At 44.0% G+C, this 14090-nt stretch overlaps 1 protein-coding gene across 3 annotated transcripts in view; it reads right to left on the bottom strand.

Moving 5' to 3' along the window:
* cgnl1 (cingulin-like 1) overlaps positions 1–7274 on the bottom strand; it is a 34889-nt gene extending 27615 nt beyond the window's left edge. For 2 of the 3 annotated variants that reach the window (XM_085453283.1, XM_085453296.1), the window contains exons 1-4: positions 7068–7274; positions 2400–3990; positions 2146–2240; positions 378–483 (exon numbers count right to left, since the gene is read on the bottom strand). In XM_085453283.1, coding sequence (XP_085309409.1) covers positions 378–483; positions 2146–2240; positions 2400–3938 — 1740 coding nt within the window. In that variant the 5' untranslated portion in view covers positions 3939–3990; positions 7068–7274. Of the gene's footprint in view, positions 1–377; positions 484–2145; positions 2241–2399; positions 3991–6933; positions 7030–7067 lie in introns of those variants that run through there. The other variant, XM_085453290.1, reaches the window with a different exon arrangement.
* Between the last annotated feature and the right edge of the window lie 6816 nt (positions 7275–14090).

The following is a 14090-nucleotide window of genomic DNA, read 5'->3' as shown; positions in this document are numbered from 1 at the left end:
TTCTTATTAATCCATTACAAATACAAATGGAGACTAGGTCTTTGGACAGTAGTACCCTGATAAATTAAATAATCTTCGGGTAACAGTAAACAGCTTTGGTGTTAACATCTCATGAAAGCACACAATATTTAATCATCAATCGCCTTAAATAAAAATGAATTTTAATAATGAAACCAGTCTGGCTAATCTCCCACCCATTTAATGGTAGGCAGACTAAAGAATTAAGCTGGTGCTGCTCTTTTACTCCACCCCAATCACCACCAATTGTGATATAAAGATGCATAAAGATGACATCTTGTTTGACATCTCGTTGGCATTTAACACTGTAACTGTAGACTGCCACTGTGCACAAGCAGAATGACATAAAATGGCCTTACTTTGTTGTCGCCTTGCGCACTTGCTGTGGCCCGAGACTTCAATGTCTGTATCTTCTCAAACACAACGTTGACCTTTTTCTTCGTCATCTCATCATTATCATTGCTCCTGCAGACGTGCACACAGACAGTTGCGTTAAAACACTCTGCTTATCAAAGGTTTCAAAAACTTTATTTCAATGTTGTGGCGGCCAGAAGTTAATCCCAGATTGTTCTGGGAAAACAGTAGCTTATTCCCCTCCTTAGAAGGGGAGAGAAAGGATCATGCTGCCTGGAAGTGACACCTCATAGCACAAACAGCGCCATTATAGCCATCCAATAAACTGTTAGACACATAAACACAATCCAAATAGGCAGTGTATTTTATTTTCGGAACTACATTGGTATATAAAATGCAGCTATATAAATATATACATTTCAGTTTTTTCTATTATATATTTAAAAAATGGCTACAAGGGCTAAGAGATCTCACCATTCCTACTCCAATAAAAAACGCAAGTAAATTTCTGTAGTCAGGTCTAAGTTTCGTTTATTTTAGATAGTAAATGGACCAGCACTTACACAGCACTTTTCTACCCTACCTGAGAACTCAAAGCGCTTTATATAACATGCCTCAGTCACCCATTCACACAGGCCTGGCTCTGCCTCCTGAGCTACAGCCACCCGCCCAAATAATATAATAATTACTGAAACAAAAGATGGTGATGAGAAAGAAGCTAGGATTTACAGTATTGGGTAGAAGGACAACCACACCCACAACGTTTCTACACCAGCCCTATTATTTTCAGATGTCTTTAAAAACTAACAGACTAACCCATTGTTCTAAATAGTAAAAAAACATCAATTTCCTCCAACTTCAACTTCTCCTAAGTTTAAAAAGCAGCTTGGTCCTCGGCGTTGAACAATGCCCATTTCTGAGATCATCAACAGATGTCTGAAGGCCCAACGATCAGGGGATTTTCTAAAGTCACAGAAGAACATTTAATCCTTTAGTTCGGGTGAAAACATAAAATCAACAAAACTGAAGTTGCGCCATTTTCACTTGACAGCAGCGATAGATTATTTCAATAAATGGTGAGACTGACACTGAAAGCCAAACCCCTTAAATCTCCCCTCTCCTCATACACATGATTTTCATTAAACCGTTATAACCCCTGTTGCTGCATGTTTTTCTTCTGGGCCTTGGGAATGTAGTTCAATTTCAGCCCCTGCACTTCCATCTGTGCTTCCTTTCATTTGTCCTGTGGCTCCTGACCTGTTGCCCGACACACCCAAACAGCTTCCTGTTCGACTTCTACAATACCCCGATTCAATAACACATCCAGAAACTGTAGTGATTGTATTAACTGTAACTTTCTCCATGAAATTGTTACTGATGACAGTATTAACTGTTTAACTACTGAAAGACTCGCTGGTATCCATAGCCTAAATGCAAACTCGATGTAATTTTTTTCGAGACAGATCGTCTCCTCTACAGAAAGACAGGATTTTATTCATTATTTCACACTACACAAAGAACAAAGCTGACTAAAAGTGGGATTCTGCAGGAAAACAAATTCCAGACAACTGGATCGCTCACAGCCTGGATGGGAGGGTACGAAGACCACATTCCTTCGTTTTTATCACAAACAGTCCAGCTCAGATAAAAAAGGCACATTAATTTACTTCCACAGAACGGTTTCTTACTTTGTGTGAACAACACTCAGTTCTTGAGTCAAGATGTTTTCACAATATCTGGTCACATTTTGTATGGGAAAAAGTTCAGACTTACCCATCTTTAAGGTAATTGAACAAAATCTGTTTTGCTGTCTCTTCATTTGTTTGTTGTGACAGCTCCTGCTGACCTTTCAGGAGATCAGGTGTTGCCTGGATATGTCAGGAAGAGAGAGTGAGATCTTAACAAAATAAAAGAGAGGAACACTTCTCTCATAGATCATATTTTGAAAAATGCTACTTTAAATTAAAACGAAACATAACTTAAAACAAACAAATGTAGGATGCAGTGATAATGGTCTGACATTTTACCTGCACGTCCGCGTCTGTCCCGGGTTTTTTGTTTGCTAAAGAAGATGGCCTGGATAATGACGATGACAGTGATGATGTCAAAACCTTTTCACTTTCCTCACTCGCTTTAATCTTAAACGATAGAGAAGAGGACTGAGTCTGAGGGTTTTTGTAACCCTGTATAGAGCCAACACCTTTAGAAATGGTGTTCTGTGGGGAGCCAGGTGCACTGGTGGCATGAGATCTGGAATGAACGTGATCTAAAAGCCAGGAGTCCTGACTTCCAGCTGATTTCTGCATCCTCAGCTGTGAGGGAAGCAGGACATGCTCCTTGGATGTGCCTTGATGTAGCTCCGTGTAGCTAGAGCTATTTTGCAGGCCGAGGGCGCTATCAACACTCCGTGAGCGCTTCCTGTCCTCTGGATTGATCCTGTTTCTGCGCCCCGCCCTGCCTCTGCGTTGAGTGCCATCTTTGCCGTCAAACTTCTCAATGAGCTCATCAACACCGGGTATAGAGCCTGTGTCAATATCTCTGCCTGAACCAGGCATAAAAGGGATGTAGCGACGATTCTCGTGACGGTTTATGGTGTCTGCATAAAGGGCCTCCATTTGTTCATCCATTGGCGTCTTAGAGGTGGAAGATGAGGAGGAGTGGCGGGAACGGGAAGAAGGCTGAAGAATTGGATCGCTGGAATCAGTCCTGCGCAGGGGAAGGACATCAGGCTCACGAGGGGTGCGCTCAAGGCTGGAGGTGGCACTGCTCCTAGGGCTCGACACAGTGGAGGGCTGAGGCTGGGCTGGAGGAACTGGTTGATGTGGAGTTTTAGAGGTCAGCTTGGGATGAGCTGGATTCAGGGTGGTAAGAGGAGCTTTGATCTGTGGCTGAGACAGTTGTGACTGTGGCCTGCTCTGAGGCTGAGTGAGCTGTGGCTTCAGCTTAGGAAAGCCTGCCTCATTCACACTCTGGGATGTAGGTTGTCTGTTCTCAAGCGGCGTGGCATCTTTTTTCCGGTCAAGGCTTGATGCCCTACGGTGAGATGCTGCAGACCTTGGGGACCAACTCTGGGGCTGGCTCCCAGTGTCAGGCCTTGAAGGAAGGCTGTTGAAACCCTCAAGGTTCAGGGAGTTGGTCTCTGGATCATACGGCTGTAGTATCTCAGGGTGCTTCTGGAAGTTCAGAAGGGAGGATGGTTTCTTTTCTTGGGATTCTGTGACACCATTTTGGGGACCAGTATAATGCAACATCTTCTGAGTCCTGTACTCCACAAAGGGGCTGTTAGATTCAGCCTCTTTGCCACGTCTAAAGTCATACTCATCGTAGCTGTTGATAAAAGAGTCTTCTGTGTCGATGTAGCCATTACCTCTGGGGTCCATATAAGTGTGGGGACCCCCATCCTGGTTGTTGAGAACCACAAATGGGTGTCCATCTATACCTTGGACTCGGATGCTGAGACCATATGTTCCAGCTCCATTACTTTGTGGCTTGGAAGGGCGGGATGGCTGAGCGTAGCCCCGCTGTGGTCCACTGCTAGGAATGCCAGACACTCTGTATGACTCCATCAGGAATGCAGAAGGAAAATAAATCCCTCTCCCTGGATCAACTGGCCCACCTCTGCAAGGAGAAGATTTAGAAGCACTGGATTAGTCAGAGATGAGATGCTACATAATTCAGCGACATCAACAAACATTCCTTAGATGTACTTTCAGCCAATAATGAAACTTTATTGTTCTAGCTTTCATTTTCCCTTCTTGTCTTGCATTCCTTCTATTCTACTTGTTTCGCAGGAGAGACCTTTGTGTCAAACTACTCAAGTAATGTGCTCTAACCAAATGAAGACAGTGCCCTCCCCTTGTGTTGCCTGTAACATCTCAGAAACCATAATATCCCTCAAGAGATGAGTCAACTTCTGCCACATTCTTTAACAACAGAAACAGCCAGGTACTGTTTAGCAAGGCCTCACAAGTGTGTGACTAACAGGTATGATATAACGAAATGACTGTTTACCATGCTTGACAAAGACTATGCCTTTCTCTTCACCTGCTAAAAGGTATCATCATGAATATGAATGAGTTAAACCAGGGAAACATCTCAAAGCTGTCATGTCTAAATAACTTCAGCAGGTGTTGGGTTCAGTTCTCTGCCTGTGTGCACAAACGGCACAGGTGAGCCTTGTAAATGACACTGTTAATTGCAGCCCTGGGAAAAGTCATGAAAAGCGGGCAACAAAATGTTATCGAGCCCTTTTCTGTCACATGCATAATAACTACAGGTCTGTCAAAGCTGACAGATTTGCAGCTAGACCGTGAGAGCGCAGCTGGCAATAAATATCAAACTGTGTACAAATATTAAAAGTGAGCCACCCGGTGTTTTTCAGGGAAGCCAGTGGAGACAAAGCCATCAGCAGCCACCATGTGCTTTTCACTGGACAATGGCCTTTCAATGTGTTCCTGTTTGTCTTGCTGATAGCATCCTTTTCTGATGTTACAATACAAAGATGGACAGAGGTGGGCCTGGAAGGAGGACACTGATAAGACTGACAAGAAAGGGCAAAAGCAGGATGTATCACATAAGTGTGAAATGGGTCAAGACAGACTTATGGACACAGATAATCATTTTGAAAACATAGTACTATGAGGGGTTTCATGGCAATGCACCTGTAAATTTGGCTGTTTTACATGTCTATTTTCAGGTTTTTCTAATTTGCTAGAAAGTGGATATTGCAGCAAAATGGTGGATTCCTCGCTGGTTTACCTTACCAGATGAACAGAGCTAGCTAAGGTAGTTCAACCATCTGCCTCCTGGATGCCTTACTTTGGAGGTTTTCCAGGCATGCCTAGCTAGGGGGAGACCCTGGGTAAAACAAAGAACTCCTTGGGGAGATTTTACATGTCCTTTTAAATTGCTCTTAAGTGGGTCAGATCAGTGTAACTACTCTTTAATAATATATGAAATAACACACTTCCTTTGAGATCTTCCAATATTGTACTATTCTACTGCAGTAACTCAAAGAAACCAGTAACCAACTTTGTCCTGTAATTTAAAAAAAGTGAAAAACAGGAACCTTTATTTGATGGAATACTAATTTAAAAAAAAAAAAAAAAAACATTTGCTGGTTAATCTGTCTCCTACTAATTTTGTCAATGTCTTTCATTAAGAATAATTTAAAACTTCATTAAAAGAAAGTTAAGTCCTAAATGTATGCCCTCTGTCTTTACAGTTTACACATTCACTGAAGCCAGTGGGACCAACTGGAGCCTCCAATGGGCCAGTACTGGTGTGTTTGACATTCCTAGTATATGTCACGCAGCCTAGGAGTATCTCGGGATCCCCCAGGAGGAAATGGATAACACTGCTAAGGAAGAGGAAGTCAGTAATACCCTGCTCAGCCCACTGCCACTACCTTCAGATAAGCGGGCGGGCGGGCGGACGGACGGACGGACAGATAGACAGATAGATAGATAAGCCAAAAGAGACATTCATCTCTGGTTATCTTATCTGGCAGGAGATTTTAAACTAAGGCATTTAGCTGAGCTTGAAAAACCACCCTGATCCCCACGTATTTCTTCACTGATCAAATGTGTAAATGCCCCCCCACCACCACACACACAAATACACACCTGCCATATAAGGCATGAAACAACAGCTACCTGGGAAGCATTTAACTTAATGAAACTAAATAAAATCTTGCCTTATAAACAGCCAAAGTTTCCACCATGAAATACTGCAAGAAACTTTTGTGGGCCACTCCTAGCAAACCACGAAGATGATTCAACTCCAGTTTGTTTCCACTAGACTAATGACATGATGTTCCAATTAGCCAGAATTACTCAGTTTCACACGCAAACGGGAGGAGAGAAAGGCTGAGGTAAGGTGTCCTGTCAGGGAGGATGAGCCAGATTAAAGCCTGAGACGACACAATAGACCCTTTTATGCTCAGTGTATGTATCTAGCACACAAGGGCTCCAACAAGTGTGTTACTTTTTCCTCCCATTGTGTTTTTCACTCCAAAAAGGAGGAAACTCTCAGTGAGCTGCCTCACTGTCCTACACAGGGTCGGTGCTTCCTTCAATGACCCCTGTGCTGCCTGTGATGTCCATCCAGAGTGCAAGTTAGGATGCAAGCGAGGGTGAAGTGCAAAAAATTGTCTTTTTCTGTGTCAACACCTGTAGCCACTCACATATCAAAACACCTAAATCCAGATGGGACCAAACTTTGGAAAAAGTTGGAAACAAACCTGCCTGTGAGGGTTTAAACGGTGGGAAACTATTATTAGGTTACGTAACATGAATGGGAGTTCACTAATCTCTAGCGGCAGGTACAGTAGAAGCAACGTGACCTTACAGGAGCAATTGTAAACATAAGTCAGATAAAAAACAGTTAATTGGATGCAGATCTGAGAACTGAAATCATACAGTAGCTCGTTAGCCAAAGTGAAGAGGTAGCGCTTTGATTTGACGCAGTTTCTCGTTATTTGGCTGCTGAGTGCAACAGGTGGCAGAAACACATCACCATCTTCAAATTTTACTTCACCTATTTCTCACCTGTACCACTCACCTGAAGTAAACGAGCTGTGTAGAAAAATAAGCGGCCCTTCTATTCGTTTAATTTTTTTCTCCTCCGGCTGAGTTTAACGGCTGTTAAAGAGTCTCGCGCACAGGACAGTTACTGATAGCTAGTTAGTTACTCACCGGCGTCGTTGCTCTCGCTTGCTCACTTATCCCAGGTTTGGAAAAAAAGTTTTCTTCGAGCGGTTTTAAAAGCTAAACTCTTTTGCAAAGTGCCCGCGCCGCACTTTGCTAACTTATTTGGTCCTGAGTTGTTTTCTGAGAGTGAGTGAGAACCGTTTCAGAAGGACGTTCTGAGCCTCCGGGCCGCTCCGCCTCCTCAAACAAGCGCACTTTACCCGCCCACCCACTCAAAAGCAGTCCGCTGGTCCTGGAGCAGATCTCACACAGACTACCCCCGAACTCCCAGGCCCCACTCAGTTTGGACCGACTCGGCTCGGTTCAGCTCGGTTTTTAGAAGCTCCTGCACTAGCGGGGAGTATTGTAGCCAGAGGTGACACCTGACAAATAATTAATTCATAAATTTTTCCTTCTTATTAACTCCTTGTAGTTCAAAAATGTGTTTGACATGTAGTGTAACACAATAAAAGTTTGTACATTTCTATTAATTTCTAAAACAAACTAAAAGTTTTGTGACTCCTGGGAAAACTTCCCACGTTACATAATGTACGCATAAATCCAATTTGTAAGTGAATGTCTTTAAAAACCGAGAGCGTCATCTAGTGGATGGTAAGCTCACCTGACTGCACCTAAACGCATCATCAGAAAGTCAACAATGAGTATCTCAGAGAGTGATTTAAAAGGCATGAGCTAGTTATTTATGGAACGCCAGGACTGCCATAATGAATTAATTAAATACACCATTAAATAATTAATTAAATGTGGCAATAATTAATTAAAATTGGAATTAATTAATTAAATAAATAGTTATGATATATGTAATTAATTAATTATTGACACATTTAATTAATTATTTATGTATTTCACGTTTTAATTAATTATTGACACATTTAATTAATTAATTATTGACATATTTAATTAATTATTTATGTATTTCACATTTTAATTAATTATTGACACATTTAATTAATTATTGACACATTTAATTAATTATTTAATGATATATTTATTTATTTCATTTTGGCAGTCCTGACGCCTGGCTCTCATCATGAAATAATTTTATCTGTCAGCCTCACCCATCAAACTCAGGGGGCGGGGTTAACGCTGATCGAGTCAAAACCATTGCTTTGGCCTGGTGGCCATTGTTTCTAGCACACAACCGGCATGTGGAAGCTAACAGAACTGAGCTTTGAAAAACCCTGTTTGTGTGTTACCAAATACCGTTTTAATATTTTTTTAGCCGAGAATGTAGTGGTTTAATCTTCATGTGTCTGGTCGGTTTGTCAAGATACAGCCTCTTTGCAAAAGTGTTTCGATGATTTCGGAGATGTCGTCCCAGTCTCACGGCAAAGCGTGGGATAGACCCGCTGGCCTCGCAAGCAATCCCACCGACAAAGCGCAGGCCCCGGTACACAGCTGTAGTAACCCCCGCTGACTTCTTTTACTGAGGTTATATTTATCGGTGTTTTATTTCCTGATGTTCTTATGTGTCCTACGTGTTTCAGTCGCCAATTCCGAATTATAACTAACATTAAAAACATGTTTAAGGAGGAGAGAGAGCAAATAAATCTGTTTAACATCTGATCTTTGGGTTTTTGTTCAGTAATCAGCGTGACCTGTGTATAAACGCATAAAAGAGATAACGTTGGTGTTTCCGTCATGTAGTAACTGCTGGCTTTAACTGTACAAAGGTTGTTCGACACTATGAAACACATACAGACTTCATGATGTTCGGCTAATATTTTTATTGTGAATATTAATCATGCTGACCTCGCTCTGTACACCACGCAGCGAGGTCAGCATATCCACGATATCCTCAGCTCCATGAGTTAACACAAAGTTTCCCAGCTGACTATCTAACTGCCAACTATTCCAGAGACGTGAAAATATACAGCATAAAGAAAAGTGTAAGAGACTCAGCAGCAGATTAGAATAACAGTTTGTGGCGTGAATAAGACACGGCGGGACCACGGAACAACGTTCAGAGTCATCTTTATTTACATCTCACCACACCACAACACCCCCAAACCCCTCAGTCCGTGTTTTTAACTAGGCGGGCGTGATTAAGGATGCCGTGCAGGTGCGTCCGCCCTCCCTGCACGGCACCGCAGACCACGCCCCACCACATACCCCCATCGCCCGATTGAGGCCGGGGAGCCATCCGGCCGAACCTACTCCCCCACCGCCAGTGGGAGAGGGAATCAGCCCGGACAGCTGGCACCCCCAGGCCCCGGCCAAGCGACGGGGAGGTGCGAGTTCAGGCGGCCGCCCGCGAATCCAGCGGCGCAGGCAAAGCTGGTTCGGAAGTCGGACACGTGACAGGTGCACCCGGCGCGGCCGGCACAAGCGTGAGCCCCAGCTCACAGGTGGCTGGGCAGAGGTGTGGCGTGTACAGGCCTCTGGTGGTGGTGAGGCCGGTCTGGCGAGCACGGCGATCTCAAGCGTGGCGCCCGCCTCGCTCGCCAGTTCCACTCGAGCAAGCTCCCCTGGCACTGGGACCTCCAGCTCCTTGCGCGGCCCCTCCGTCACCGCTGTCGCTCCCTGCTGGAGCAGCCCATAGCGCGACTCCTCCGTCACTACTGCTCCCTCCGCCGCCACTCCCGGCTCGAGCAGCCCCTCGTGCAGCTCCTCTTTCTCCAACCGGCGCAGACCCTCGCGCACCTCGTCTGCCGCCTCCGGTTGGAGCGGCTCATCCACCACTCCCGGCAGGAGCAGCCCTTCACCTGGCTGTTCCCCCTCCTCCGGCAGGCGCAGATCCCCGCGCGCCTCGTCTGCCACCTCCGGCTGCTGAGGTGCCTCACGCGGCTCCTCCACCGCTTCACTGTCCTCGGGACACACCTGTGGGGGTGGCGCCCAGGCCCAGAGCAGCGCCGCCAGCTCCCCAATCCTTTCCAGGTGCCGCTCGGACTGGTCCTGCAGCTCTTCCTGCTGGCGACGCACCTCCGCCGCCTGCTCCCGCTGGGCGGCCGCCATTTCGGCCACCCTCTGGGCCAGCTCCTCCATTCCCTGGCTCCGATATGGACCCGCCGTGCTGCCTCCTGGGTTTCGGCACCAATGTGGCGTGAATAAGACACGGCGGGACCACGGAGCAACGTTCAGAGTCATCTTTATTTACATCTCACCACACCACAACACCCCCAAACCCCTCAGTCCCCGTGTTTTTAACTAGGCGGGCGTGATTAAGGATGCCGTGCAGGTGCGTCCGCCCTCCCTGCACGGCACCGCAGACCACGCCCCACCACACAGTTATACATTTAATAAATCACCAAATGAATCCAAGAAACGAGCAAACCTGTTCCGACAATTTGAATTTGTATTCCCTCAGCTGCAGACTCGCTGCTGTTTAAATGTTTGAAAAGGAAGATTAGATATAAACAAACGTCAAACATAGACTCAGTCTGCCTTCACATTTGATATGAGGCCAGCACGTATAGTGGCCTCAGCAGGCTATTACTGAAATACACGTGCTATATCATAAACTATGATATAAACAGGGAGGTCCTATTAACATGTTTAGTTTTAAAGGACACCTTCCTGCCTTTAGTCTCATTCATGAGCAGTATTCGTTTTCTTCTAACATCCAGAAGTCTGCACAATGTGTTTCATAGTTTGTAACAAGCCTTTGACAGGTAAACATAACATGACCGAAAAAGCAAAAAAAAAAAAAAAAAAAAAAAAAAAAAAAAAAAAAAAAGAGAGAGAGAGTATTGACGTAAGAAGAGAAAATGCTCTCAATTATGGAGACAGACAAATGGTTCATTTATGTTTGATGTGTGTTTATTCCTCCCTAAATATCGTCGGTGAAGTTTGCCATGCACGTCAGATTTTCCTGCGCATTTTTATACCTCTGCCAACAGAGAGAGAAAAAAAATCACATTCTAACAGACAGCTGGTGCTTAGAATACAGTTGAATAACTATTAAAAAACAGATGATATTTAGATGATAGTTCAGTCTAACACATGTGCCAGTGGTTCATTAAACGTCTGTGAAACTATAATAATAATTATTATGCTGAGCAGATATGCTAGAAAAATGCTGATGATTGTGGGGAGTGTATACTGTTTGTGTGCAGCCTCTGTGATGGTGAGCATGCTCTTAGTGGGGGGTGCCAATGGCACTGTGCAACTATAAACGACAGCAGGATTACAGTCAGTGTCAGTGATCCTGAGGTGCTGTGCTTGATGCTCAGTTTCCATCATAAACAGTCACCTGTAGCAAGCAAGTGTAGCCACATGCTAGACAAATATTATTAAACAAGCCACAGAAGAAGATGCGAATAATAATCATCAAGTTTGCTTCTTATTTCTCAGGCTGTTTTAAAATTTATGGAACAAATGACCTTTAAAACAATCAAGAGATAATGTAAAGCTGAAGATCTCCGGTGTATTTGAGGCTTAAATGCTATTGTACTGAAATGTTTTATGGATATAATCTTCATCGTCACTTAAGATAATGAAGATTACATTGAGAGCAGTCTAATTTTAGAAAAACACATGTTTAATATTTATTTATGAAAGAAATAAACGTTGCAACTTTGAAAGGTACTTGAAACCACATTATGTAAATTTAATATAACATAAATACACAGGAACCATGTTTAGTTTAAATATTACTAACGTCGGTCGATCAGTTAGATGTGACCAGTACCCATCTAACTGATATTTTCTTTGGGCCTAATCAATGCCATGAACTTCAAATAACAGCTGTCATACAAATCAGAGTGGCATTAAAGTGAGTGCTGCTTAAAGCACCCCCAGCCTCTCTTTTCAGTGCATCCATGCTGCTCCTGAGTGGCAGGAGAAAGAAACGGTGCATTCACTTGTCTTTTTATAGATCTTGCCACTGCAGTGTAAACTTCATTAAACCAGGGGCCTAGCTTCCCCTTCGCCTTTGTAGTGGCCCACTGTTTATATTTTTGTCCGCAGAGACCACGCGGCACCGCAGCCTTTAATCTGAGCCACTGTGTTGGGTTACAGCCGCACACAATGGGAGCTCTGTTCTCCGCTGAGGTGCCACAGCTGGGACCTCTGGGCATGCTCAGTGCACACCTCAGTCTTATCCCAATTATACAATAAGGGGGTCTGCAGGTTTTCCAGGGGCAGGTCAGCCCAACTGACCTGTAGCAGCAATTGTGGAGATGCATTTTATTTTTTTGATTTCATCTTTTCACAGTCACCGAGCCATTGTGGGAATTTTATTTTAAATATTTAATTGTTAAATTATTCCTAAAATATCCACATTAAATAAAACTCTATTCACAGTTTTTTAAAAACACTTCTGTTTCAAATGCCAGTTTTGGATCCATTAGCGTTCCCACATATTTATATTCATCAGCTAATCTTTTCCTTGCTGCTATCTGGACTTGGATCTCCATTTAAAAATGTACACACAAATATCTAATGAGCCAATCAATGGTAGTATAATGGTGTGGGTGATGTTTTCTTTTTGGTACCTCAGCCCAGCTGAGCATCTTTAAACACCATAGCCTACTTGAGTATTGTTGCTGACCATCTCCATCCCTTTGTGACCACACTGTAGCCATCTTCTGATGGTTGTTCCCAGCAGGGTAAGACACCATGTCACAAAGCTATGATCATCAGAAACTGTTTTTTTTTTAATATGACAAGGAGTTTGCTGTACTCAAATGGCCTCCATGATCACCAGATCTCAATCCAACAGAGCACCTTTGGTATGTGGTGCAACAGGAGATTCTCATCATGATAAGCAGAAACTGTGTGATGCTGTCAAGTCAACATGGACCAAAAACTCAGAGGTTTCCAGCAGCTTGTTGAATGTATGCCATGAAAAATTAAGACAGAAGGCAAAAGGTGTCCAACTGGGTACTGGCAGGGTGTACCTAATAAAGTGCCTTGCCCATGCTACTTTCTGGATCTGATTTCACTGTATTACTGACACTCTTGCTTCCCAGCTTTGGTGTGTAGATAACTAACTACACCATCAGTGCACATCTGGCAGGTTACGGTGGGTGCACAAATGTCAGGTAGGTCATTAACACACAGACACACAGGTGAACCTCATCAAGCTTCACCCTGTCTTACTGCTCCTCATAAAGATGCTGTCCCTGGATTCCTTACTGAGGGAATCTGATACTAAAAAGACAAACTGTGGAAGTTACCAGACTTCTTGTGTCTAATTCAGAACCCTGGAGCTTTTTTGTGGCCTTCTTAATATAAAACAAGGACTAGGTATTTTATCCATCACTCTAAACTGCTTCAAAAATGGATCTCTGTGCAGCTGGTGTGGGCAGGAGGAGCAGTACATTGTTGTTTTGAGTACATGTAAAAGTAATCTTTGAAATTACTTTTGTGCTGTCGTATTTGTTTTCCACACTTTATGCCTAAAACTTCCATTATTGACAGATAAGCACTTGCTTTGTGTCTCTGTGAAATGTCTGAATATCATATCCTGTTCTCCTCACTATGTTGAAATGGTCAAAAAGCCTTGAATCTTAAAGAGCTGAGATTAGAAAGTGAAACAGAAGACAAGAGGCCTGTTCAGTGCAGCGTGCATCCTGAAAGTGGCAGAGAGGCGGATGATCTTACTGTTAGAGCAGGAGGAGCAGCAGGCTCTTTGGTTGAGATTCAAGGATGTGAGCCAAGGACTTTCTGTCAGCTGGCTCAGCCAGCAGCCATGACAGGAAGTCAGCCTTCAGACATGGTGGTCCCACTCCTACAGAAAACATGCACACCCACGACCACCACCACCAGAGCTCAGCACAGTCACACGCTCCGTTTATCCCTGCGAGGAACGCTGGAAGGCCACCGCGCATCACTGAGCTCACCGCAGACAGAACGGCAGTCAGCACTTTTGTCACCTCAGTCTGACGAATGACTCGAGATCAGACCTCTCAGGACGCAATGAGCGGTCTCCATGCTTACATCTGCACGGAGATAATTCTGCGCAGATGTACAGGCTCTGAGATTTACAGCACAGCAACAATCTTCCAGGTTCAGAGCAGTATTTTCACAACGCTTTTGGGATTCATTAACTTCAGTCACAGCACA

Source organism: Copadichromis virginalis, linkage group LG1, assembly GCF_057382275.1.
Source record: "Copadichromis virginalis isolate Kocher_CV1m ecotype Utaka linkage group LG1, C_Virginalis_male_GT1.1, whole genome shotgun sequence".
NCBI classification, from domain to species: Eukaryota; Metazoa; Chordata; class Actinopteri; order Cichliformes; family Cichlidae; genus Copadichromis; species Copadichromis virginalis.
The sequence above is the reverse complement of the archived record's forward strand: the minus strand, read 5'-3'. Positions and strand labels throughout refer to the sequence as shown.